At 42.8% G+C, this 27,881-nt stretch overlaps 1 protein-coding gene across 2 annotated transcripts in view; it reads left to right on the plus strand.

Moving 5' to 3' along the window:
* LOC120995486 (ras GTPase-activating protein 4-like) overlaps positions 1–27,881 on the plus strand; it is a 236,031-nt gene that overhangs the window by 189,524 nt on the left and 18,626 nt on the right. For both annotated transcript variants that reach the window (XM_040424736.1, XM_040424735.1), the window contains exons 13-18: positions 9,519–9,711; positions 10,419–10,556; positions 14,107–14,251; positions 17,362–17,531; positions 19,241–19,378; positions 25,252–25,387. In XM_040424736.1, the coding sequence (XP_040280670.1) occupies positions 9,519–9,711; positions 10,419–10,556; positions 14,107–14,251; positions 17,362–17,531; positions 19,241–19,378; positions 25,252–25,387 (920 nt within the window). The remainder of the gene's footprint in view (positions 1–9,518; positions 9,712–10,418; positions 10,557–14,106; positions 14,252–17,361; positions 17,532–19,240; positions 19,379–25,251; positions 25,388–27,881) is intronic.

Below are 27,881 nucleotides of genomic sequence, written 5' to 3' on the forward strand. Positions count from 1 at the left end.
GACTCCTTATGCAACAGCACTAATTTAACGTCCCAAAAAGCTAATTACAGCAGTGCCCATATATTAGTATGTCAGTCTGCGCCTAGATAAATTCACTTATTGTATTCAGCCCAAGACCATAAATGGGAAATTGTTCGAGTCATTTTCTAACCACAAGATTAGCAGCATTCTCACCATTCAGGCTGAATTCCTTCTATCGCTATCCATCATTGATTTACAGCATTTTACTGGATCTCAGTGCAAAGAGATTTTCTAGCTTCTATTGAGTTCAATAAATAAACTTCTATGCACTGAGCTCCCCCTAGTGGTGGCCACCGGCAGTCAATTCTAGAATCCATTTTCTGAAGGGACGCATGAGACTTGAACAGTATGGAGAAGACAATGGAGGGCACTTATTAAGACCGACGAGTGATGTGTCAGTCTTAATCCCTGTGCACTGCCAGTGGATGCGCCTAAGTCATGTAGAGACGCAGGGCTCTAGATAACTTTGGCGCTCGCTGCCGCTGGCCGTGTGACATGCTTTACTCTACGCTAGCTCCCTTGGTGGAGTAGTTTAAGGCCATTTTCCACACCACAAGCTTATGTGGAAAATGATGAATGAGACAGGTTGGCTGGCCAGCCCTCACCCACGCCACACCACCTTTTTCTGCCACTTCACAAAAAGGGGTGTGAGTGGGGTAAAGTCACAGATTTGCAACAGAATCTGCAACCTTAATATGCCAAAAAATTGTGTATAACATGTAATAAATGACCACCAATGTATTTATGGCACTTTTCAGAATGAGCACCATATTTATAAAGTACCTGTTTGATTATTTCAGGCTTAAAAATAGGGTAAAGTGGGTGAGGTAGATTACAATTTTTTTTTATATAAAAAAAATAAATTCTACTTAAAAATATAGTATAAATTCATCAGATATCTCAGTAGGGGGCATACTGAACTTTCCTGTAATGCCATATGGTATCTGTGTACACCCTCACATCTGCTTGGGTTGCATTTTGGGCAATCCATACCTGCAATATATAGGTGAAGAATGAGATACCACTTGAGAGTATATTTGGTCATTTATTCAACCTTTTATCATGTATCTGCTGCCTTTGTTGGGCACTTTTTTTGTTAGTGTTAATAGTAAATAAAATTCTGGTTTCAGGCGTCTTGTTGAATAAAGTTCATTGTAAACCTTAACAATCACCTAATGACCGAGAGTTTCCATGTTTGACCTTCCTGTGACTGAAAGACATGAATTATTCAAGAGAAACGGAAGTATATTTCTTGAAAGTCTTGGACTAACAACAAAAGCTTATGGATGCTGCCAGTAAATTACTAAGTACAGCCCATGTACTGATAGCTTTCCCATCCTTAACCTGTACTGTAGATGACTTCATGTAAACTGTTTGGTTGCTGAAACAAAATTTAATTAGGAAATGTATTAATTTTCTTTGACAGTGTTTTATTTACTTCAGCTTCCCTGTAAAAGATCATAATTAGAAAAAGGGCATAATTAAAAAAGGGCATAATTAAACAACTGTAAGTTCTGTTCCTAGGTTGCACGTATCTTGTGATTAAGAATTATGGAGAAAATGTATCTGTTTCTTCTAATTAATACACTTATTAATAGCCCTCATTACAAGTAAAAAAAAACTCTAATATCAGTATGATAAGCCAAAGAAATAGTGGCCAAACAACACATTTGGTTAAAAAAAATTTAAATTGTACATGTACCAAAACTGCAGAAATACCCCCTGATCCCTTGGAAAGGTCTTTCTATGTAGTTTGAAATATGGCTTCAAAAGCATTAGTTGGGTGGCACAGCTGGTTTGTGTTCAGTGAGTTTCCAGACAAGGTTCTGTGTCAACCAGTCAAATCATTCTACAGAAAATATGATTGGAGAGGGACTGATGTCTGCAGTTTCCTGAAAAGACCAATGGCTGTGAGGGGAAGCATTGCTAAATTATTGCTGCAGACCTTCATCCTCAGGATTGGCAGTGGTGCCAGAAGTTGGATGGCATATGCTAGTGATGTGCCATGACTAGACACATTGCACTATTGTCAACCTAACCCACCTTTCTCACCCCATTAAAAACACATGCTGTACACGATTGGTCGAGCCAAGCATGTAGGTGTATAGAGGGGTCAGAAAAGACAGCTGTTGTCCAAACTAGCTTTTTCTTAACAGCTATTGGAGGTGTATGGGGAACTCTACTCCATAGTTGAAACATTCAGGTCTGTAGAATGTCATTGTATACTGTTTTACTGTAATGATCAGGGAATTCAGATTGTTTTGATGCACGTAGAGTAAAGATAGGCAGAGGCACATTCAGTTTTCAACAGTATAAGCTTTAATTTTTCTCCAGAAAGAAGTACAAATGCATAGCAGTTACAGTCTCTCACATATAGATGTTCCCGTCCACGCTCTGGCAGACTCCACTTTTGGCCAACTTGCTCCGTCAGTTGTGGCTGTCTCCTAGTCACTGTCCCCACAATGACTGCCGCTACTCATTCTAGTCAGGGACCTCACCTCAACCCTGGTCTGGTGCCTGTACTTCTGGGCCTTGTCTGTGGCTCCATCTTTGGTGCACTCCTGGCAGTGGAATGTGCTTTGCTTCTGCTGCAGCGCTACTTATGCATAACACATACGCCGCTATTCTTCTGGCACAGAAGTGTACAACACCAGCATGGGGTTGAGAGAATCACGTGCCACTCAGGGCCACACAGACTTTCAATCAGGGCCCCTCCTACTCCTTATATCACAGAGGCCATTCTTCTCCTCTGCACTATTCTATCTCTCCATTGTGCAGTGAAATGTTGCAGGCCATATATATTATAATAGGAAGTGCCCACATCCACTTCCTCCTGTGATGCCGGAGCAACCCGCTCGTATTTCTGAGTTGTCTGCAGGAATGGACTGTGAACTTAAAGTGGCCTGAATTGAGAAGGGCATCCCCAGCCGTTGATTAGGTGCATAAGTACTTGATGCTCCTGCATTAAATAATGCTCAGAGCATCAGAGCACTATGTACCCAGCTTGTGGCCATGAGGAGGGCTGAGGCAGCCCTGTGGGCATCTCCCCACTGGGACATTTCCCTGCTAGGGTCTATAGCCACTCTTCCCCGGATTTTCTGGCACTTGTAAAGTATATTTATATGCAGCAAATTTGCTGAAGAAATTTCTGTAACTGTCCAATTTATCCAAATGGGGCTTTTAGAAATTCACGTGCTTGACACAAAAGCAACAACATTCAGATGAATGAAATGGATTTTCCGTGGCAGAAACCCCAAATGTGGTATAGCATAACAAATTCCCTTCACTGGAACTCGGGGACCTAGCCCATATAATGAAAAACATCTCTAGGCAACTCATCTTCTTCCATACTTGGTACTGCTCATTCAGCCTGGAAGGTTTTTCTTGACATTCATCTTCTCAGATTAGTTCATCAGACTGCCCTGTTGGTGAAGTAAAAGTCATGGGTCAGCGGCATATCTCCTAAGCAGGCCTCTTTTACACGGGTGTTGCGTGTGGGGGCCGGATAGGATGCGGGTGCGTCGCGGGAAAATGCACATTTTTCTGCGCGAGTGCAAAGCGTTTTAATGCGTTTTGCACGTTCGTGAGAAAAATCGGCATGTTTGGTACCCAGACCCGAACCCGGACTTCTTCACAGAAGTTCGGGTTTGGGTTAGGTGTTGTGTAGATTTTATTATTTTCTGTTATAAGGGAAAATAATAGCATTCTTAATACAGAATGCTAAGTAAATTAGGGATGGAGGGGCTAAAAATTTTTTGGGATAATTAAACTCACCTCATCCACTTGTTCGCGCAGCCCGGCTTCTTTGATGACCTGGGAGGAAAAGGACCTTTGGTGATGTCACTGCGCTCATCACATGGTCCATCACCATGGTGATGGATCATGTGATGGACCCCTCCATCCCTATTTTACTAAGCATTTTGTATTAAGAATGCTATTATTTTCCCTTATAACATGGTTATAAGGGAAAATAATAATGATCGGGTCCCCATCCCGATCGTCACCTAGCAACCATGCGTGAAAATCGCACCGCATCCGCACTTGTTTGTGGATGCTTGCGATTTTCACGCAGCCCCATTCACTTCTATGGGGCCTGCGTTGCGTGAAAAACGCACAATATAGAGCGTGCTGGGATTTTCACGCAACGCACAAGTGATGCGTGAAAATTACCACTCATGTGCACAGCCCCATAGAAATGAATGGGTCCGGATTCAGTGCGGGTGCAATGCGTTCACCTCAAGCATTGCACCCACGCGGAAAACTCGCCTGTGTGAAAGGGGCCTAAGTCTCCCTGTTTTGGAGGAACATTCCCTAGTTTTGATTCAAGTCCCTCTTTGCTCCTCATCTCCCTCTTTTTGACATGGGAAATAGATTCTATGAACTTACCTTGCTGCTATGAAAACTGGTTCCTAACTGTATATTAAACCTCAACTTGTACTTTCATTATTTGCGCCTATATTGAATCTTAAAAACCTCTACATTCAGATGATTTTTGTGCTAATATATACATTTTAAAATATTCAAACATATGGATATGCTTACAAAACATGGCATATGGTGGGTCTGCTACAGATTTTAAGCAGCAGAAAATGTGTACTGAAAATCCACAGCCAAATCTACTAGAATGAATTGTGGAAATGCTGCGGCTTTGTCGTAGATGTAATCCTCTGCGTTTCCAAGGGTGAAATCCACAGTAGAAACCCGCAACGTAAATTGACATGCTGGTGATTTAAAATCTACTCCAAAGGTCAAGTTACGTGTGGACTTTACTGCTGAATTTTTTTACAATATTTGAATTTGTTAAAATCTCATTCATTTAGCTGCTACTGTAAATGCTGTGAACTTTCCACACAAGTTCTGCTGTGGAATATCTGTTGTCTATACACCACGTGTGGCCATAACCTGAGTGTGCCTCTCTGACTGTCCAGTGTGTGCAGTGCTGGTGTGCTTGACAGTTTGCACTACTCAAGCTGACTTTGGTCATGATGAACTCAAAAGGGTTATCCCATGATTAATGTAAAAACTGAAAATCAGATATCATATAGTACATGGCAATTCTTTCTAACAAAGCTTGCCATGTACTTCACATGGATCCAGTGCTCTCCCCATTCATCCAATTGTTCTGTTTGATTTATTTTAAGCTGGCAGCTCAGTGGACGTGGCCTTTCTGCTGCAGCTCAGTGGTTAAGTCTTCTCTGCTGCAGCTCTCTCCCTGTAACTGTAACAGATAGGATGGGTGGCAGTTGAAGGATGGAACTGAGCATGTGCAACCACCTCAGTGAGTTGGACAGAGAAATAAGGAAATAAACAAACAGCAGGTGGTGCTATACAGATATAATTTTTGAATTTCTCAGCGGCTATACTAAATGTTTAATTACATGCAGTTACAAAAGTATTCAGATCCATATGCTGGTTTTAAAAATATACAATATTTTTAACCCCTTAAGGACTTATGACGTACCGGTACGGCATGTTTCCCGAGTCCTTAAGGACCCATGACGTACCGGTACGTCATAACTTTAAAACTAAATTGCGGCGCGGCGGGGGTTAATAGGAACAGGATGTCCGCTGAAATCATTCAGCGGGCATCCTGTCACAACGCCGGGGGGGGGTCCCGTGACCCTCCCGTGTCGTGATCGCCGCAAACCGCAGGTCAATTCAGACCTGCGGTTTGCGGCGGCGATCGGCGGTGCCATCGGGTCCCCATGCGGCTGTAGGGGGGACCCGATGGCATGGAAGGCAGCGCGATGCCTAAGGAAGGTGATGAGCCTGTGAGATCCAGCCCCCTGGATTTCACAGGCCGGAAGCTGTATGAGTAATACACACAGTATTACTCATACAGCCAATGAATTCCAATACAGAAGTATTGGAATGCATTGTAAAGGATTAGACCCCCAAAAGTTCAAGACAAAAAATAAAGTGAAAAAAAAGTTGAAAAAATAAAGTTTTCCCTCCAAAAAATTTTAAGTTTCAAGTAAAAATAAACAAAAGCTTCATTTTCCCCAAATAAAGTTAAAAAAAATTGGTAAAAAATAGGGGGGGGGGGGAGAAAGTATACATATTAGATATCGCCGCGTCCGTATCGACCCGCTCTATAAACATATCACATGACCTAACCCCTCAGATGAACACTGTAAAAAATAAAAACTGCTAAATAAACCATTTTTTTGTCACCTTACATCACAAAAGTACAACAGCAAGCGATCAAAAAGGCGTTTGCCCACCAAAATAGTACCAATCTAACCGTCACCTCATCCTGCAAAAAATGAGCCCCTACCTGAGACAATCGCCCAAAAAATAAAAAAAATATGGCTCAGAATATGGAGACACTAAAACATCATTTTTATTGTTTAAAAAGCGGTTATTGTGTAAAACTTACATAAATAAAAAAAAGTATACATATTAGGTATCGCCGCGTCCGTATCGACCGGCTCTATAAAAATATCACATGACCTAACCCCTCAGATGAACAATGTAAAATAAAAACTGTGCTAAATAAAAAAATTTTTGTCACCTTACATCACAAAAAGTGTAATAGCAAGCGATCAAAAAGTCACACGCACCCCAAAATAGTGCCAATAAAACTGTCATTTCATCCCGCAAAAATCATACCCTATCCAAGGTAATCGCCCAAAAACGGAAAAAATTATGGCTCTTAGACTATGGAAACACTAAAACATGTTTTTGTTTGCTTCAAAAATGAAATCATTGTGTAAAACTTACATAAATAAAAAAAAGTATACATATTAGGTATCGCCGCATCCGTGACAACCTGGTCTATATAAATATCACATGATCTAACCTGTCAGATGAATGTTGTAAATAACAAAAAATAGAAACGGTGCCAAAACAGCTATTTCTTGTTACCTTGCCTCACAAAAAGTGTAATATAGAGCAACCAAAAATCATATGTACCCTAAACTAGTACCAACAATACTGCCACCCTATCCCTTAGTTTCTAAAATGGGGTCACTTTTTTGGCGTTTCTACTCTAGGGGTGCATCAGGGGGGCTTCAAATGGGACATGGTGTCAAAAAAAACAGTCCAGCAAAATCTGCCTTCCAGAAACCGTATGGCATTCCTTTCCTTCTGCGCCCTGCCGTGTGCCCGTACAGCGGTTTAGGACCACATATGGGGTGTTTCTGTAAACTACAGAATCAGAGCCATAAATATTGAGTTTGGTTTGGCTGTTAACCCTTGCTTTGTAACTGGAAAAAAATTATTAAAATGGAAAATCTGCCAAAAAAGTTAAATTTTTTAATTGTATCTCTATTTTCCATTAATTCTTGTGGAACACCTAAAGGGTTAACAACGTTTGTAAAATCAGTTTTGAATACCTTGAGGGGTGTAGTTTCTTAGATGGGGTCACTTTTATGGATTTTCTACTCTAGGGGTGCATCAGGGGGGCTTCAAATGGGACATGGTGTCAAAAAAACAGTCCAGCAAAACGTGCCTTCCAAAAACCGTATGGCATTCCTTTCCTTCTGCGCCCTGCCGTGTGCCCGTACAGCGGTTTACGACCACATATGGGGTGTTTCTGTAAACTACAGAATCAGGGTCATAAATATTGAGTTTGGTTCGGCTGTTAACCCTTGCTTTGTAACTGAAAAAAAATTATTAAAATGGAAAATCTGCCAAAAAAGTGAAATTTTTAAATTGTATCTCTATTTTCCATAAATTCTTGTGGAACACCTAAAGGGTTAACAAAGTTTGTAAAATCTGTTTTGAATACCTTGAGGGGTGTAGTTTCTAGAATGGGGTCATTTTTGGGTGGTTTCTATTACGTAAGCCTCGCAAAGTGACTTCAGACCTGAACTGGTCCCTAAAAATTGGGCTTCTAAACTTCTAAGCCTTGTAACATCCCCAAAAAATAAAATATCATTCCCAAAATGATCCAAACATGAAGTAGACATATGGGGAATGTAAAGTAATAACTATTTTTGAAGGTATTACTATGTATTATAGAAGTAGAGAAATTGAAACTTGGAAATTTTAAATTTTTCACAAATTTTTGGTAAATTTGGTATTAATAATAATAAATAAAAATAATAAATAAAAATGAATTTTTTTTTACTTCATTTTACCAGTGTCATGAAGTACAATATGTGACGAAAGAACTATCTCAGAATGGCCTGGATAAGTCATAGCATTTTAAAGTTATCAGCACTTAAAGTGACACTGGTCAGATTTGCAAAAAATGGCCAAGTCCTTAAGGTGAAATAGGGCTGAGTCCTTAAGGGGTTAATGGGACAACTCCTTTAGGCCTCTTTCACACGTGACGAATTGGCTCCAGATGCGTTCAGTGAAACTCGCACCATTTTGCAAGCAAGTTCAGTCAGTTTTGTTTGCGATTGCGTTCAGTTTTTTCTGCGCAGGTGCAATGCGTTTTAATGCGTTTTTCACCCGCGTGATAAAAAACTGAAGGTTTACAAACCACATTTCCTAGCAAAAATCTGTGAAAAACACATTGAATCCGCACTTGCTTGCGGATGAAATGCGTTTTTCACTGAAGCCCCATTCACTTCTATGGGGCCAGGGCTGCGTGAAAAACGCTGAATATAGAACATGCTGCGTTTTTCACGCAACGCAGAACTGATGCGTGAAAAAACACTCATGTGCACAGACCCATTGAAATGAATGGTTCAGGACTCAGTGCGGGTGCTATGCATTCACGTCACACATTGCACTCGCACGGAAAACTCGCTCGTGTGAAAGGGGCCTTAAAGGGAACCTGTCATCAACTTTATGCAGCCTGTACTAATGGCAGCATAAAGTACAGATAGGTGAGTTGATTTCAGCGGTGTGTCATTTCAAAGTTAAAAGTAAGTGGTTACCGAGAACCAACATCACAATCATTGCAGACTGGGCCTGGAGAAGAGTCCTGGCCACCTGAGAAGAGTCCTGGTTATTCATAAATTCCTGCTCTCCTGCCCACCTGATGACTGACAGGCTTCTACCTAGTTTTCTCCCTTTCTGTCTAGTAGAGAACTGCCAATCAGCAGATGGGTGAGAGAGCAGGAGATTATAATAACCAGGACTCTTCTCAGGTAGATTTGACTCTTCTATAGGCCCAGTCTGCAATGATTATGATGCTGGTCCTCGCCAACCACTTACTATTAGCTCATGAGTGACACACCGGTGACATCAGCATTTCTGTCACAAATTTATGCTGCCCTCAGTGAGGTCAGCATAAAGTTGATGACAGGTTCCCTTTAAGCTTAAATTAATTGTCGAAACTTGCTTATCGTGGCAGTTGTGTAGGAAATGTGTTATATAATCACATGGTTGTATTCTTGTAATATGGATAATAACCCTTCCAGAAGGGAGAAAACCTACTCTCTAGTGCAACGTGTAGGCGGCCATAAGTCAATGTCCAGCATGACTTGTGTTATCAGCCAAATCAGAAACATCGATCTGTATTATTGTAATGGGAATGACATTTACCAGTTTGCTTACTATAAATCTGTAACCAACCACATTGTAAATTGCTCTTTCAGGTGCTCAGGTTTACATCGGATCCAGACAGAGAGTGAATTAATACTTCAGAGTGCTCAGCATCTCCAGTCTTACCTTACTGAACTCCTAATAGCAATAGCCAAGTCAGTGAAGATCTGTCCTGTAACTATACGAGCCACTTTCCGGCAACTGTACAAGAGGGTAGAAGAACGGTTTCCAGAAAATAAACACATGGTTTGTTTAAAATGCATCAGTTATCTGCTGTATTGGAGGGCCGTCTGCTCTCTAAGACATTGTACTTTTAATAGCTTATTATGTATAGAGCTATGACTTTGCTTGTTATTAGTAGAAAAAAGTGAGTGCTTTTATTTATACAGCTATAATATTTATGCAATAAAAATGTAAAATTAAATGACACAATGGGGAGATATATCAAGACTGGCAGATCCATCCGCTGGCGTGAGATGCACCTGATTTGTTAAGAGGCAGAAGCATCTCTGCCCTGCTGTGCGCCAGAAACTGAAGTCTACATCAGCTACAGGCAAAGTTATAGTGAAAGTTATAGTAAATGCGGCATCGGCGCGAAGCCACGCCCTTCCACTAAACCACGCCCCTTTACGACACTTCAGGAAAGTGTCGAGAAGCTAAGAAAGTTGCAAATTATGGTTCACAGATCCTGTGCGCCATAATGTGCGACTTTTTTACGCCACAGTTGTGGCGTAAAAGCATTGATAAATGTCCTCCAATTAGTCAGTCGTGTATATACTGGAGCAGTAATTTGAATGCAGAGACATTGATCATCCTATTAGCTGTTATGACCGGGTGTGTTGTGGCCATCTCATTGATGCGCATTACAAAATTTCACATTTTCAAATAATTATTATAATTCAGTATTAATGTTACTAACATCAACTTTTTCTGTGTGTTTTTATTTTTTTCAGAATGTGAAGTTCATTGCAGTGACAAGTTTTTTGTGTCTTCGGTTTTTCTCCCCCGCAATAATGTCACCTAAACTCTTCCATCTAAGAGAAAAGCATGCTGATGCTCGCACAAGCCGGACACTACTTCTCTTAGCTAAGGTAAATACGATATATATACAGTATTTGTAGTTGGCAAAGAAAAAAATGGAAATTTCTGACACAGATTCCAGCTTTCAATTGCTTTGCCACCTGAAATTCTGTCCTCTTTTAAAGCTTGATTATTTTACTAAGGCCAAACCAACACTGTGTTAGGTCCTAGGGCAAAATATTTGACATTGCCCCATCTAATCACCATGAACGTATAACATTTTTCCCATGTATATACTGTATGTAATCCTTTTTCTTTCTCTTTTGTACTAATTACTTTTATAAATCTTTAATGAAGCATTCCAACACAATTTATTCTCTGACCTGTTAGAAAGGTGCATGATGTAGTGAAGGTGTCATGAACCAGCGGGTGTGAACCCACTGTGCCACTGACTGGCTATACTCTGGAGGGGCGTGTCTAAGCAACTACCTGGTTTTCACTAGAGCCTCAGATGGTGAGGATACACTTGAGCCGTTGCCAGGGGCTACATAGAGAAATACCCGAGTCAGTGGCACCTGGTCCAGGCGGACCAGGAGATACCTGGGTAGGTACCAGAAGTACACGCGTAGTCAGGCAGGCGGAGTCGTTACCAGGAGCAACAGTACAGTACCGAAGGATGAGGCAGAGGCGTAGTCAGACAGGCAAAAGGTTACGGCAGGCGGCACAGGTACAGGTCAGGCAATCCGGGTTGGCAACAGGAGAGACAAGGCAAGTAGGCAGGGATCAGACAATAAACAGAGTCCAGGAACGAAGTATAAATCTGGAGAACAACAACAACCAACCAACGACTCACGGACCTTGACACTGAGGCATCTGGGAAGAGGGCTGAGCCACTTAAATACCTGCAGGAGAGCCAGGGTTGGTCAGCGAGATCACCTGACCTAACCCACACATCCCAGAGAGTAATGCGCTCCGCCCTTGGAACAGTGTAACACAAAACCAGCCGACCTCATGCTGTGTCTAGGGCTGAGTGGAAGCTGTGGAGCGGAATCCTCAAAAGCAATACCACCTACAGAAACTGAGCCCAGGACCGCAGCGGTGAAATGGGAAGCACCAACCACAGGTCACCGCTGAGCGCTGCGCCCGGAACCGCGACGATAAGCAGGGGAACAGCGGCATACAGCAGCCGCTGTTACAGAAGGGAATCTTACCATTTTCTTTGAGTTTTTCCCTCTCTTCTGATGCTCAGTTGTATCATGTGACCAGCACAGACTTTCCAAATAACAGATCATCTTATGTGTGGTCAGGAAGCCAGTTTCTCTATGTATTCCTATGGGAGAGGCTCAATGTCGGTCTCATAGGAATGAATAGAGAAGTAACTGACTTCCTGTCCTGTGTCAGTTGGAGATCAGAGAGTTGGTCACAAGACACAGCTGAGAATCAGAAGGGAGGTTATAATTCACAAATACAGTCACTAGTGAGAAAATTACATCCGCTACATAATCATGCACCTTTCTAACAGGACTGTCCAAAGAATAAAAAATTTTGTGGGAGTGTTATCCAACCCCTATAATGCCCCGCAAATTGCCTGGGCTCCTCATACTGGTCATACTTACCCTGCTTCCTGGCACCCGCGTCACTTCCGATGGTGGTGCCGCTAAAGCTTAATACTACTAGTGTCCAATAGGACTAGTTGCACCTATTAATCCTGCACCTACCTGATTAACTAAGACTTAACTTTTAATAATTTTTACTAATAGTACTTAAATTATAACTAGATCTTTAAAACTTCCAGCAAGTCACTGGCCTTGAAGTAACATTAGAGTTGCCCTGTCAGGACGTCGCCTGTCCAGGTTGCCTGCTAGTGAGTAGATACACATTAGTGCCTAGCTGGCTGCGCGCTGCCAGTATAGTGAATAGGCACTGTGTGATTCATTGATACTGTAATAATAGGCTCCAGTGATGTACTGTTTTAAAATTAGAGCTTCACGCTGCCCCCCGACATGTTTCGCCGTGTACCGGCGTCTTCAGGGGTTAGGGCAGTGTGTGAGCGTGTCCGCCTCCCGGCTAGCTTATAAGACCTCTGTTTGTGACGTAAGGGCTTTACGATTCACTAGAGGGCGTGATAAGGATCCACTATTGAGATACTGATAGGAGGTGCTGCATGGCTCCGCCCCCCGATGTCAGCAGGCTCTCGTCCTTAACCTTCTAATTGGCCAGCGTCATCGGGTTGTGCCACGCATGTCTGGTGGACTTAGGCATTTCCCGATGTACTTATTAGTGCGCATGTCACCCGACTTAGTTCATATTCCTTCTGCTTCCCGGTCTTGCGCTTCGTTACAGCGCATGCTCATAGACTTGGGCATTGGCACTGCCGGCTCCGTCGCATCCCGACTTACTTTTCTAAGGTATTATCTGCGCCTAAGTCCATATCCACTGCGCATGTCCCCACACTTAGTAATTGATGCTGTGCCTTCACTTGTTATTCCCCCATACCATGCACCCATCTGAGGATTAGGCTCCAGTCTAATAGACAAAGATGGAAATTCCTATATGTAGTAGCATGGAGGAATAGCAGGCACAGACTATAGGGCAGATTCATGCCCATAGAATCGCATCCTGACACTAACGATGAAGAACTATAAGAGACTGGAGCCTAATCCTCAGATGGGTGCATGGTATGGGGGAATAACAAGTGAAGGCACAGCATCAATTACTAAGTGTGGGGACATGCGCAGTGGATATGGACTTAGGCGCAGATAATACCTTAGAAAAGTAAGTCGGGATGCGACGGAGCCGGCAGTGCCAATGCCCAAGTCTATGAGCATGCGCTGTAACGAAGCCTCTTGAACCACTCATTTGCAATCAATTCACTGCTAACATTGGTCTTGAGGCAGATATAAAGCTGATTTTCGACTGAGAGACCAGATTGCATAGATGTCTGTAGACGAAAGTGGTATGAGGAGTAATAGCAACTGCAAAAGAGGAAAGAAAAGGCTCAACTCACACAGATGCTGCTGTCTCTAATACATTTTCTATCTCACCCCAGTGCTGGATTTACAGATATATTACTGAGTAGCCATCATCCTCCATACTGCTTTTAAAGGGAGTACTGCATAGAAATGGGGGAGCAGGATAATCTATTTACTGTGTGTGATGTGTATGGGAAACATCATTGCAGCTAATCTCCATCAAATTTTTAGATGAGTGGAGGGACAAAGTAGATTTAGGTATTGAGCCTGAAGGGTGGAACTGGTAATGCAGAATTGTCTGAAATGGTGTTATTGTTCATGTACACACAGTGGCTTGCTTATTCTGAAAAAAGTCATCTTAATGACAGGTACACTTCAATTCAAAATGTATTAGACAATATAAGTGTGATTAAAATTAAGACCTAAGCTGAAAGCTTACCACAGATGCAAACTGCAGGGTTGAGAACAAAAGATTAGCATGTGCTAGCATGGTTATCCACTCCTGTTATAACATTATAGAAAATATGAGGCACAGTGCTAATTACATGTGTCCATTTTAGAAGGTTTCCACAACTTACATAGAAGCTGTTTTTATTGGTCTTATGTAATGTGTAAAGTTCTTTGTAATAATATGATATTTTCATTACAGGCTGTACAGAATGTTGGTAATATGGATGCTCCAGCAAGCAGAGCCAAGGAGTCCTGGATGGCTCCACTGCAGCCAACCATCCAACAAGGAGTTTCTCAGCTGAAGGAATTTATCATCAAACTCATTGACATTCAGGAGAAGGAAGGTAACAAGGGAAACCTGACATGGGATTCAATCAGTAGCAAACCAATTTGTACACGGCCATTCCAGACATGATCTGAGAGTGTGATTTCATCATCAGTGCTGGGTTGTCACTCTGAAAAAAATCACTACTTGTTCACTTGTTCCGACTAAGATGATGACTAATACAGTACCTAATGCTTTAACTAGAATTGAATCTACAGCCCCAAAGCCACACAAGCAACAGCCAACAGGGCTCTACCTTATACCCTATATATGGCCTTTATCATAAAAATAGCCAATAATAGGAAATGGATTTTGTATTGCATTGACAATTAAGTAAAAAAGATCCTCATAAATATGATGAATCTCATTGTTGGATCCTTGGTTTATAATACAGAATTGATCTGCATATAATAAACTTTAAATGGATGCTTTCAAACACAGCCGGCATGCAGATTAATAAATGAGGCTTCCGCACGCTCCAAACTCATGTTCAATAAGTTTTTATTGGTTTCTCATCTTTAAATGAGAAATCAAATTATAGGCGGCAGACGTTTTTGGTCAGCAAACCTTCTTCAGTCCTTCTGATTACCCAGACAGTGAAATATGAGGAAAGCATGACAATGTATTTGCTGTTGTGAGCCTCTGTGGCATGCACATAAGCACATATCAGGGTTGTTGTCCCTCATTAGTGCATAATAGGATATATGTCATTCATCAGTATATAACATAACTGGCTGAGGTAAATAACTTAGATGCAGTTTGAGGGGGTACCTGCTGAGTTGCAGCCTGATTATATAGTATTATATTTCCATTTCCTCTGCTTGACATTGGACACAGACCCATCCTTAACAGTTTACAGTGCCTTGAAACTTTTCCACATTTTTTCACACTTAATCCATAAACTTAAATGCATTTTATTGGGATTTTATGTAATAGACCAACAAAAAGTATCAAGTATGTGTGAAGTGAAAAGGAAATGTTACACTGTATTCAAAATTTTTAATAAATAAATAAAAAGCTGAAAAGTGTGGAGTGCATTTGTATTCAGCCCCCTGTATTCTAAATAAAATCCAGTGTGACCAATTGCTTTCAGAAGTTACCTAATTAGTAAATAGAGTCCACCTGTGTGTAATGTATTCTCAGTATGACTACAGCTGTGAAGGCCTGAGAGGTTAGAGAACATTAGTGATCAAACCATGAAAACCAAGGAAGACACCAGACAGGACAGAGATAAAATTGTGGAGAAGTGCAATGCAGAGTTAGGTTATAAAAAATATATCCCAAGCTTGGAACATCTCAAAGAGCAATGTTCAATCCATCCCCAGAAAATAGGAGTATGGCACAACTGCAAACCTACCAAAACTGACAGCCCAGGCAAGAAAAGCACTAATTAGAGAAGCAGCCAAGAGGCCCATGGTCACTCAGGAGGAGCTGCAGAGATTCATAGCTCAGGTGGAAGAATCTGTCCACAGGACAACTATTAGTTGTGTACTCCACAAATCTGGCCTTTATGGAAGAAAGCCATTTTTGAAAGCAAGCCATAATAAGTTCAGTTTGCAGTTAGCCAAAAGCCATGTACAGGACACAGCAAACATGTGGAAGAAGATGTTCTGGTCAGATGAGACCAAACTTTTTGGCCTAAATGCAAAACCCTATGTGTGGTGGAAAACTAACACTGCACATGACCCTCAACACCCCATACCCACTGTGAAACATGGTGGTGGCAGCATCAGGCTGTGGGGATGCTTTTTTTCAGCAGGGACAGGGAAGCTGGTCAGAGTTGATGGGAAGATGGATGGAGCTAAATCAGAGTAATCCTGGTAGAGGCTGCAAAAGACTTTAGGCTGATTCAGAGGTTCACCTTCCAGCAGGACAACGACCCTAAACATACAGCCAGAGTTACAATGGAATGGTTTAGATCAAAGCATATTCATAGCCTAGTCAAAATCCAGACTTAAATCCAACCGAGAATCCTTCATATAAGATAGGGCCGGGGGCTATCCATAGTATTCAGTATATTGGGCAGACTAGATGGGCCAAATGGTTCTTATCTGCCGACACATTCTATGTTTCTATGTTTCTATGTGGCAAGATTTAAAAATTGCTTTTCACAGACACTGTACATCCAATCTGACTGAGCTTGAGCTATTTTGCAAAGAAGAATGAGCAGAAATGTCATCCTCTAGATGTGCAAAGCTAGTAGAGACATACACCAAAAGACTTGCATCTGTAATTGCAGCAAATGGTGGTCCTACAAAGAATTGACTTGAGGGGGGGGCTAAATACAAATGCACGCCACACTTTCCAGATTTATATTTATTAAAAATTGTGAAAACAATGTATCATTTTCTTTTTACTTCGAGCACACTTGCTACTTTGTGTTGGTCTATCACATAAAGTCCCAAAAAATTAATTTAAGTTTGGGGGTGTAACGTGAAAAAATTCAAGGGGTAAGAATACTTTTTCAAGGCTCTGTATCTCATAAACAAAATACAAATAACCACAACACACTGGAGTGAAATTATCATAGACCATAATGCAGTTTTATGATATCCCCTGCACTGCCAGTGGATAGGCCTAATTTAGGACTGGCAGTCCATACGTCTAAACTGAAATCTACGGTAGCTTGGAGAAAGCTGGCGTAAATGAAGATAAGTGTGCTGAGCCCGTTGGTCATGCCCTCTCCCCACCCTCACTACGCCACCTTTTTGGAAAGTGGCAAGGGCAGTATAGAAACGCCACTTTCGACAAAATGTTGTTGCAGTGGCATTTAATCAGTCGCAATCACAGTATTTGTGACTTTTTTACGCCAGAAAAGTGGCACAGAGTGAATGATAAATTCCCCCTGCTGTATATAGAAATGCAGCCAGACAGAAATTCTGGCGTCAGCTGAGAAGTCAACAGAATCGTGAATAGAGCTGTAGACTGTAATTCAGACTGTAATTTAGGGTTTGTTGAAGGGAAGTAAACACATGCATTTACAAAAAAAAAAAATTCTATATGAATGTTGTAAAATAGGGTACAGAGATAATTATATCAACCGTGTAATGAAAGAAAACTAATAACATCAAATACTAAATTAAAGCACAGTACAGTATCATATGTGACCTCACATTGTTTCTATTTTAGAGCTGGATCTACAAAAGTCACTAAACCTTCAGAGTCTAACAGTCAAAGAAGGTCAGCTAATGGTCTACAAAACTAAATGTAAAGGATACCTGCTGACATCGTCTTTCAAAAAGCTTTTCCTCTCATTAACTGTTGATGCACTAAGTTTTGCAAAGACTCAATTTTCTAAGGTTAGAACATTTTTGGGAAACAAATGTTTTTTTTCTTAATACTCAACCTTATGGTTCAGTTTTCTGTCTCATCAAGTATGGAATCAAAATGCCAAGTATACAGGATCTGTGCAAATGAACCTAATAGCATATTAACCCTACCTATTAAAGGGCTTCTGTCATCAGATAAGTTGCAATAAAACCATCTCACCTGAGATGTGCGCTTGACAGTTGAACATCATCGTTTTGGTCCCATCCTGCTAGCTGCCTGCTTTCTTGAGAAAATAAATGTTTTAGAGGCTTCTCTCACTGCCCTTTATGCTGTGCTCCCACCATTGACTGACAAGGCCAGGCAGGGAAGATGTACTCACACCTAGTCCTAAAGTCTTGCAGGATCTTGTTCAGTGTACATGCTATACAGGGATTGTACAAGCATGAAGGGCAGTGAGTGGAGCATCTGGGAACAACGAGATGTAACAACCACCACCCACATTGCTCCTATGGGCTCATTTGCATATTGTAAAACATAAATTTCTTAAAACGTACCTGAGTTTTCAAAACAAGTTTGCAAAATGGCTGTCCTTGTTTGCACAATCAATAATGTAAAGGAACAGTTATGTTTGGGCCTCCCTTATGTCTCTTTCAGCCACATTATTCCCTGTTTCAGCTGCCCAGCTAGATGCATTTCTCTCAGGAGCAGTGGGCGTCTCCCTTCTCTGGAAGTCTGTCAGGAGTGTACTGATGTGATGTATTTTACCTTACTTCCCACTATGTTTATTTTCAGCTCCAGAACTCACAGAACAGATAAGGAGGGATAAATCACACCTACAGAAAGGCAGGAGGCTCCTGTGATGTTAAGAAGCTTTATAGAAGCAGTTGTTTTATCATGCTCAGTGTCTCAGCAAGCTCTGACACACACCTCTTCCTCTCAGGCAGTGGACTGCAACTTAGGTGGAAGTGAGACCCCTAGTGGCTTTACAGCTTTTTTCAAGTAGATGCAGGCCTGTTTTTTAAATGAAGTTTAGAAATTTATTACACCATTTTCTATTAAATAAATTTTTTGAAAGTACAATGATTCTTTAAGAATGCAGGCACCTTGGAAGATGGGAATTGTCAAACACACTTCTCAGGTGGGGCGGTTTTATTGCGATGTATCAGATGACAGAACCCCTTTAATATTTATTTGGACACAAATTCTAAATTGACATATTGTTGTCCCATCTAGCAAGTCTTTTAATGAGGTTGTCTCATTGCAGATAACCCTTTTCATATGAAAGCCACATAGTAGATCACTGTAGGTCAAACTCCTGAGACCCCCCTTCCCCCAAGGAAACTCTTGCCAAAGAAAGGTGCTGTAGGTTACTTGTTTGCTCTGCAGAGGTCTCTACAAATAAAAATGAATTAAATCAATGGTTGTCCATGTAAAACTGTATGATGAAGAACCAACTCAAAGAGGGGTGTCCATTGCAGATGTCAGTTTGTCCTAATAGGGGTTTTCCAGGCTTTAAATATTGATGACCTATTCTCAGGATAGGTCACCAATATCAGATCAGATCAGCTGATCAGCTGTATGAGATCTCCTGTCTCTCTTCCTGCTTGCCATAGACATAGCAGCAGCGAGCTTTCACAGTTGTGACATCTCTACAAGTCCTTTAGTGATCATAGAGTAGAGATTTAGTGCAGTTATGCAGTGCTTAATTCATGTTATTTGGTTATTTACCTTGCTGCAGAAAAGTTCATTTATACCCCTATCAAGAATCCGAGCCCTGGAGAAGGTAGAAGAAAAAAGCTTTGGAAACTCAAATGTAATGCAGATAATTTACACGGATGAAAATGGCGGCCTGGAGGCATTATATTTGCAGTGTAAGGTACTGATCATTAACAATACGGAAGAATATAATGGCAAATGTAAATCTTCCTCTCCACTATAATGACTGGGAAATTTTCCCTTTTTTATTTTTGTTTTTACTCCCATCTTTTCCAAAGCCATAACTTTTATATTTTACCATTCACATAGCCGTATAAGGGCTTGTATTTTGCGGGACAAGTTGTACTTTCTAATGGCACCATTTATGGTTGCATACAAAGTAGTGGGAAACAGGAAAACAAATTCGAAATGGGGTGGAATTATTAGAAAAACACAATTCCACCACAGTTTTATGGGTTTTGTTTTTACAGTGTTTCCTGTGCGGTACAACTGACCTGTTAGGGTGAGTTCACACGGGCGTTGCGGGAAAAGGTGCGGGTGCGTTGCGGGAAAATGCGCGATTTTTCCACGCGAGTGCAAAACATTGTAATGCGTTTTGCAGGCGCGTGAGAAAAATCGGCATGTTTGGTACCCAAACCCGGACTTCTTCAGAGAAGTTCGGGCTTGGGATCGGTGTTCTGTAGATTGTATTATTTTCCCTTATAACATGGTTATAAGGGAAAATAATAGCATTCTGAATACAGAATGCATAGTACAATAGCACTGGAGGGGTTAAAAAAATAATAATAATAATTTAACTCACCTTAATCCACTTGCTCGCGCAGCCCAGCATCTCTTCTGTCTTCATCTTAGCTGTGTGCAGGAAAAGGACCTGTGGTGACGTCACTCCGGTCATCACATGGTCCGTCACATGATCTTTTACCATGGTGATGGATCATGTGATGACCGGAGTGACGTCACCACAGGTCCTTTTCCTGCACACAGCTAAGATGAAGACAGAAGAGATGCCGGGCTTCGCGATCAAGTGGATTAAGGTGAGTTAAATTTTATTTTTATTTTTTTAACCCCTCCAGCGCTATTGTACTATGCATTCTGTATTCAGAATGCTATTATTTTCCCTTATAACCATGCTATAAGGGAAAATAATAATGATCGGGTCTCCAGCCCGATCGTCTCCTAGCAACCGTGCGTGAAAATCGCACCGCATCCGCACTTGCTTGCGGATGCTTGCGATTTTCACGCAGCCCCATTCACTTCTATGGGGCCTGCGTTGCGTGGAAAATGCACAATATAGAGCATGCTGCGGTTTTCACGCAACGCACAAGTGATGCGTGATAATCACAGCTCGTGTGCACAGCCCCATAGAAATGAATGGGTCCAGATTCAGTGCGGGCGCAATGCGTTCACCTCCCGCATTGCACCCGCGCGGAATACTCGCCCGTGTGAACTCAGCCTTACTTTCATTCTTTGGGTCAGTACGATTACAACGATACCCCACATGTATAGTTTTTCTTCTGTTAAAGGCTACATGCACACGACCGTGTGCCCCCCCGTGGCCGTATTGGCCCCCGTGGCCGGTCCGCAATACACGGGCACCGGCCGTGTGCATTCCGCGTCACAGATCGTGGACCCATTCACTTGAATGGGTCCGCAATCGCGGAGATGCAGAACGGAGGCACGGATCGGAACCCCACGGAAGCACTACGGGGTGCTTCCGTGGTGTTTCTGGCCGTGCCCCCGCACAGGAAAAAAGTAGCGCATGCACTACTTTTTTGCAGTCCGGACCGTCGGAATGGGTCAGCGATCCGCATGCGGCTGCCCCACGGTCTGTGCGCGTGCATTGCGGACTGCAATTTGCGGTCCACAGAACGGGCACCGAGCCCTAACGTTCGTGTGCATGTAGCCTTAATACTGAAAAAAATATAAAAACTATTTTTTTTTCTTTTCATCACCATATTCTTAACCCCATAACTTTTTATTTTTTTAAATCACTTTTTATTAATTTTTTTAAATAAATGACCGCCTATGTTCCTATGGAGCCCTGCCATAGGCAGGGTCTCCATAGGAACTACTGTGAAGCAGCCTCCTGTCACACAGTAGGACAGGGGCTGCTGCACACACACTCTGGCTCCCCCAAGCCCTATTGCCACCTCACACTAACCACTAAGTGTGCCTTCACATGCTGCCGTTCCATTCATTTGAATGGGGCAGCAAGCACATGGATTTCTGCAAGTCTCATTCAGGCAACAAAATCTGCAGCGTGTTAAGGCTGCACCCATCTCATCAAGATTCTTAGCTTTTATTATGACTTGTGACAAAAATAAGAAGCTTGATGACATGAAAAACCAAGTTCCTCCATTAATTTAGCAGGATATATCCAGAATCAGTACCCTAAGAGCTTGTTCACACGAACGTATGGGTTCCGTTCTGTGCATTGGGGCCGCAATTTGCGGTCCGCAAAGCACGGAGAACGTTCGTGAGGCCCCCGGGACAGATCCAGACCCATTCAACTTGAATGGGTCTGCATCCCTCCGTTCCGCAAACAGATAGGATATGTTCTATCTTTGTGCGGAATAGAAGTACGGAACGGAACCCCACAGAAGCACTCCATAGTGCTTCCGTGGGTTTCAGTTCCGTGCTTCCGTTCCGCATCTCTGGATTTGCAGACCCATTCAAGTGAATGGGTCCGCATCCGTGGTGCGGAATGCACACGGAACAGTGTCTGTTTATTGCGGATCCGCATATGCGATCCGCAATACGGCAACGGAACTCATACGTTCGTGTGAACAAGCCCTAAATGAGACATCCAACTCTATCCGATACGTGTAAGAAGTGAGAGTCACTGTTACTTAGTATCATGAAACAGCCACAACCTGCACCACTCAGACACAGTTTGCGTTTTACAAAGCCTTATTGCTTGGCATTACAAATAAAACAGTCAGTGATAGCGCCCCCTCTTCCCCAACGTATATCGCCATATACCAGAGTCTTCAGGATAATGGGATAGTGACTTTGGGACTGCAGCCAAACAGGGTTGGACTTGCCCACCAGAGTACCAGGAGATCCTCTGGTGGGCCCAAGCTCTGACAGTAATGGACCCCTAATAAAACAAGGCCCTGTATGCACAGAGGGTGGGCCCTCAGAATCATATCCTCTGGTGGGCCCAAAGGACTTCAGTCCAACACCGCAGCCACACCATTGTGCAAAGTGATAGTGAATCTTACTCATTACCATAAACCAGGGGATCAAGATGTGACATGACTGGAGACCAAGGGCTGTAGCTATAGGGGGTGCAGAGGTAGCAGTCGCTACCGGGCCCAGGAGCCCGAGGGGCCCAAAGACCCTGGTATTATAGAAAGTGCATGCTGGTCAATTTACACCTCTGGCTGGAGGGAAGGGGTGAGGTAAAGAAATTGGCATGAGGGGGTGCCCTTTCAGGCTGGGTTCAGACCTGAGCATCTTTGATATGCGCGTTTAACGCGCGTTTTTGACGAGCGTTTTTTGCAATAGTAAACGCGCGTTTGACGCGCGTTTGTGTGATTGACTGCAATGTCCTATGGCCACAAACGCGCGTCAAAACGCCCCAAAGAAGCTCAAGTACTTGTTTGAGCGTAGGGCGTTTTACAGCGCGTTTTTCAGCGCTGTAAAACGCTCAAGTGAGAACCAGGGCCATAGGGAAGCATTGGTTTTCATGTGTTGAGCGTTTTACAGCGCGTTTGAACGCGCTGTAAAACGCTCAAGTGTGAACCCAGCCTCAATGTTTGTCTCAGGCAGCAGGAAGGCTATGTGCTCCCCTGCCCCTTGCCAACAAGTACTGAGGCAAGGGGGCCCCAAGCTGAACTCTTGCACCAGGGCCCATGAGCTTTTATCTATGCCCCTGCTGGAGACATAGATCATAGAACCTACTAGGATGAGTGTGGCTGATGCACACTGTGAAAGTTCAACCTATTGTGCTTTGACAGATAGGTTTTTGCTGGTTTTAGTGAAGATTTTTTGCACCAGCATTTTTTTGGTGCATTTTATGCAGTAAAAACATTGGATCCAGATGTTAGCTGAAGGGCTATTGGAATATTAATCGCAGGTTACGCAAGCGTTTTTCTACTGATGTTTTTGTTCATTTTGTTCATCGTGTTTTTGTCTTTCTGGCTTCTTCTTAAATATACAGCATGTTGGAGCTTTGCAGTTTTTTTTTTCCAGGTGTTTTCACTATAGGGAAAAAATGTCAGAAACAAAAAGTCATTTAGAAAAAATGCCACAAAAAAAAAAGACATAAAAAATGCAGGTTTCCTAGAAAAACGCATGTGTTTTATCTGGCAGCTTTTCAGTCATGGAAAAATACAATTGCAAAATTCATGTGTGTGAGGACACTAATTGGGATTGCATTAAGGGCTAAAACCTCTTTCATACGACCGTAGTGCTCCCGTGGCCATATTGCAGCCCTCATACCGTGGGTCCGCAATACACGGGCCACCGGCCTTGTGCATTCCGCATCATGAATGCAGACCCATTTACTTGAATGGGTCCGCAAATCTGGAGTGCTTCCGTGGGGTTCCGTTCCGTGCTTCCGTTGCGCAAAAAAATAGAACTTGTTCTATCTTTTTGCGGAACGGACGGATCACGGACCCCATTCAAGTGCAAGAGGCCTAAGTGGTATCTGCTTCCATAGACAAGGTAGGTAGTTGGTTTATCTAACTTACCTCAAGCACTAAAGGAAACAAAACCACAACTGAAAATATGTATAAGGCCTCATGCACACGACCATGGTGTGTTTTGCGTCCACAAATCGCGGATCCGCAAAATACGGATGGCGTCCGTGCGCGTTCCGCAATTTGCGAAACGGCACGGACAGCCTTTAATATAAATGCCTATTCTTGTCCGCAAAGCGCGGACAAGAATAGGACATGTTATATTTTTTTTGCGGAGCAACGGATGCGGACAGCAACTGTATATGCCATACGGAAAAAAAAGAACGGAAAAACGGAACAGAAACGGAAACACAACGGAAACGAAAAACGGAACAACGGATCCATGAAGAACGGACCGCAAAACACTGAAAAAGCCATACGGTTGTGTGCAATAGGCCTTAGGCCTCCTGCACACGGCCGTTTTTTTTTCCCGTTTACTGGCCGTTTTTTGCGTTCCGTATACGGTCCGTATACGGAACCATTCATTTCAATGGTTCCGCAAAAATAACGGAATGTACTCCGTATGCATTCCGTTTCCGTATTTCTGTTTTTCCGTTCCGTTTTAACATAGAACATGTCCTATTATTACCCGCAAATCACGTTCCGTGGCTCCATTCAAGTCAATGGGTCCGCAAAAAAAACGGAACACATACGGAAATGCATCCGTATGTCTTCCGTTTCCGTTCCGTTTTTTGCTGAACCATCTATTGAAAATGTTATGCCCAGCCCAATTTTATCTATGTAATTACTGTATACTGCATATGCCATACGGAAAAACGGAACAAAAACGGAAACAAAAAAACGGAACAACGGATCCGTGAAAAACGGATTGCAAAACACTGAAAAAGTCATACGGTCGTGTGCAATAGGCCTTAGGCTCCATTCACACGTCCGCAAAATGGGTCCGCATCCTTTCCGGAATTTTGCGGAATGGGTGCGGACCCATTCATTCTCTATGGGGACGGAATGTGCTGTCCGCATCCACATTTGCGGATCCGCACTTCCGCATCCGTGCTTCCGTTTCCGCAAAAAAATAGAACATGTCCTATTCTTGTCCGCAATTGCGGACAAGAACAGGCATATTCTATTATGTCGGCAATGTGCGGTCCGCAAAATGCGGAACACACATTGCCGCTTTCCGTGTTTTGCGGATCCCTGTCTCCGTGTATCCGCAAAACACATTGCGGACGTGTGAATGGAGCCTTAGGGTGATAAAAGTCTGTAAGAGGACTCTTCTAGGCTCTTCCCAATTCCCCATACGCTGATAAATGCACTGTGAAGACGTTTTGATTATTCTGAAATTACCAGTTCACAGACCTCTTCCTTTATTCCTCTGGTTTTTATTTAGTGTGTTAATGAACTAAATCAGTGGCTCTCGGCATTGCGGAAGGTCTGTGTCAACAACAGCAATATGCTTGGTTCCTACCATCCTGGTGTCTACAAAGGAGAGAAGTGGAGTTGCTGCCACCAGAAGGACAAAGCAGGTATTACATCCTGCTTATTTTCCTAAAGAAAAGACTTTGTTTTTTTATTTTTAAACAAAGCAGTCAGTATTACTTTTCCCCAAGACTAACAAAGGTCACATGCACATTTCCTGTGCGCAGTCCAGGAAACACGGCCTGTGTGTCAGCTGCATCTCCTGGACCGATAGCGACTCCTCTGTCCCAAACTCAGTTCATCATATTGATTTATGGTGCAGTGAGTTCCTATCTGACATGGGGTCTTTTGTACTGTACTCACATCATCGTGTGAGTACAGTTCAAATAGGAACTCACTGTATCATAAATCACTATGATGAAGTGAGTTTGGGTCAGTGGAGCTGCCATCTGTCCTGTTACCTCTCACCAAGCTAAACACATGGGAGAGTGGAGTAGTTGTTCATTGCAACCTCTCATTAATTTGCGGCCCTTTTGAAATTAATAGCAGAGTCGTGATAAGTTACAATTGGTAACTACGCAGCTTTTTCTGTGCATCAGGTTTGACACATCTCCCCCATCCAGTTTCCTGTTTGATAAACAGCTTACCATTTACTCACTTTTTGTCTCTACCTCTTAATGGGTGTTTATACTGAGCAACTGATGTTACAATGGCCTTGTTCCTGACTGATCCCATTGATAATCGTCTGATGTAAATGCAAGAAAAAATATAACATACGGTATATTGGTGCTGATTGAATGTTCATGCATAAAAACTGCTGTCGTCAGAGTTATTAGTAAATGTAAATTACCAGTAATTGAAATAAGGTTTATAAGGGGTTAATAAGGTTAATTAATAATGCTATATGTAAAATACCAGCCTGCTTAACGGCCTTTTTGTTTAGCAGCACTTTGAAGGGGTATACCCATCATAGACATTATGGCATATCCACAGAATGTGACTAAACATGTCATCGGTGCAGTTTTCAACACTGGGACGGGCACCTTTCGCCAGAACTGGGGTACCACGCTTAGGCCTCATGCACACTACAGTTGTTTTTCTCGGCCTCCGTTCAGTTTTTTTTTGCGGATAGGATGGGGACCCATTCATTTCAATGGGTCAGCAAAAAAATGCTGATAGTTCATCTGTTTGTGTTCCGCGTCCGTTGTCCGTGTTTCCCTTCAGCAAAAAAAATAGTGCATGTCCTACTTTTTTCACATTTGCGGACAAGGATAGGCATTTATTACAAGGGATCTGTGGAAAAAAACGGATCCTCCCAAAAAACGGATGCCGCATCCGTTTTTGTTAGCGGACGCAACAAAACAACGTCGTGTGCATGAAGCCTTACTTGGCTGTTTCTATAACTTCCATAGAAATGAGTGTAGAAAGACACCTATCCATTTACTGCTGTCCTGGATGGGACAGGATTGAGAATCTCTTCTTATAGAAATCTCAGAGTTAAAGGGCTTCTGTCACCCCACTAAACAGTTTTGTTTTTTTGTGTACTTATAATCCCTATACTGCGATTTATCCATACATACTGTAATTAATCATTTTTGTTCAGCAGATTCTGTTAAAAACGTACTTTGAAAATATGCAAATTACCTTGCTACCAGCAAGTAGGGCGGCTACTTGCTGGTAGCAGCCGCATCCTCCTACCCTAAAGACACCCAGGGCTCCAGATGGCGACCAAAACGGTCGCCAATGCGCCTTAATATTTGCAGATGGCGACAAGACTTTTTAGTCTTGTCGCCATTTGCGACTGGACTGCCGCGATCCTGCGCAGCCTACGTTCTCTTCACTAGCACACGGCACAGTGGAGAAGGAAGGAGTCCCTCCCTCTCCACTGTGACGCGGCCGCCACTACCACCAATGAGGAGATAGCAGGGAGGAGGAGTGGAGGAGCTGTCGCCACTGCGCCACCAATGAATGTAAAACATAAGTGTCTGCAGCGGTATCACAGACCCGGCACCCGGCCTCAATAACAGGACATGCGATCCGCGGCCATTAACCCCTCAGGTGCCCCAGATCGCATGCCCTGTTATTGAGGCCGGGTGCTGGGTCTGTGATACCGCTGCAGACAATTGTAGGACCTTTCGTGGGTCCAAAGAATATGAACTTAGTAGCTGCATAGAGCGGCGCCCAGGGATCTAAGTGCACTTACTATTATTCCTGGGCGCCGCTCTGTTCGCCCGCTGTGGCCCCCGGTAATTTCAGCATTCAGAGCAAGGAGGAGGAGACGCCAGTGTCTCTCCGTCTCCATGACAGCAGCGCTGTCCAATCACAGCGCAGAACTCAGAGCCAGGGAGTTTTTTTTCTCCCTGGCTCTGAGTTCTGTGCTGTGATTGGACAGAGCTGCTGTCATGGAGACGGAGAGACACTGGCGTCTCCTCCTCCTCGCTCTGAATGCTGAAATTACCGGGGGCCACAGAGGGTGAATGGAGCGGCGCCCAGGAATAATAGTAAGTGCACCTAGATCCCTGGGCGCCGCTCTATGCAGCCTGCTACTAAGTTCATATTCTTTGGACCCACGAAAGGTCCTCTTTAATTACATTCATTGGT

Source organism: Bufo bufo, chromosome 3 (assembly GCF_905171765.1).
Source record: "Bufo bufo chromosome 3, aBufBuf1.1, whole genome shotgun sequence".
Classification (NCBI taxonomy): Eukaryota; Metazoa; Chordata; class Amphibia; order Anura; family Bufonidae; genus Bufo; species Bufo bufo.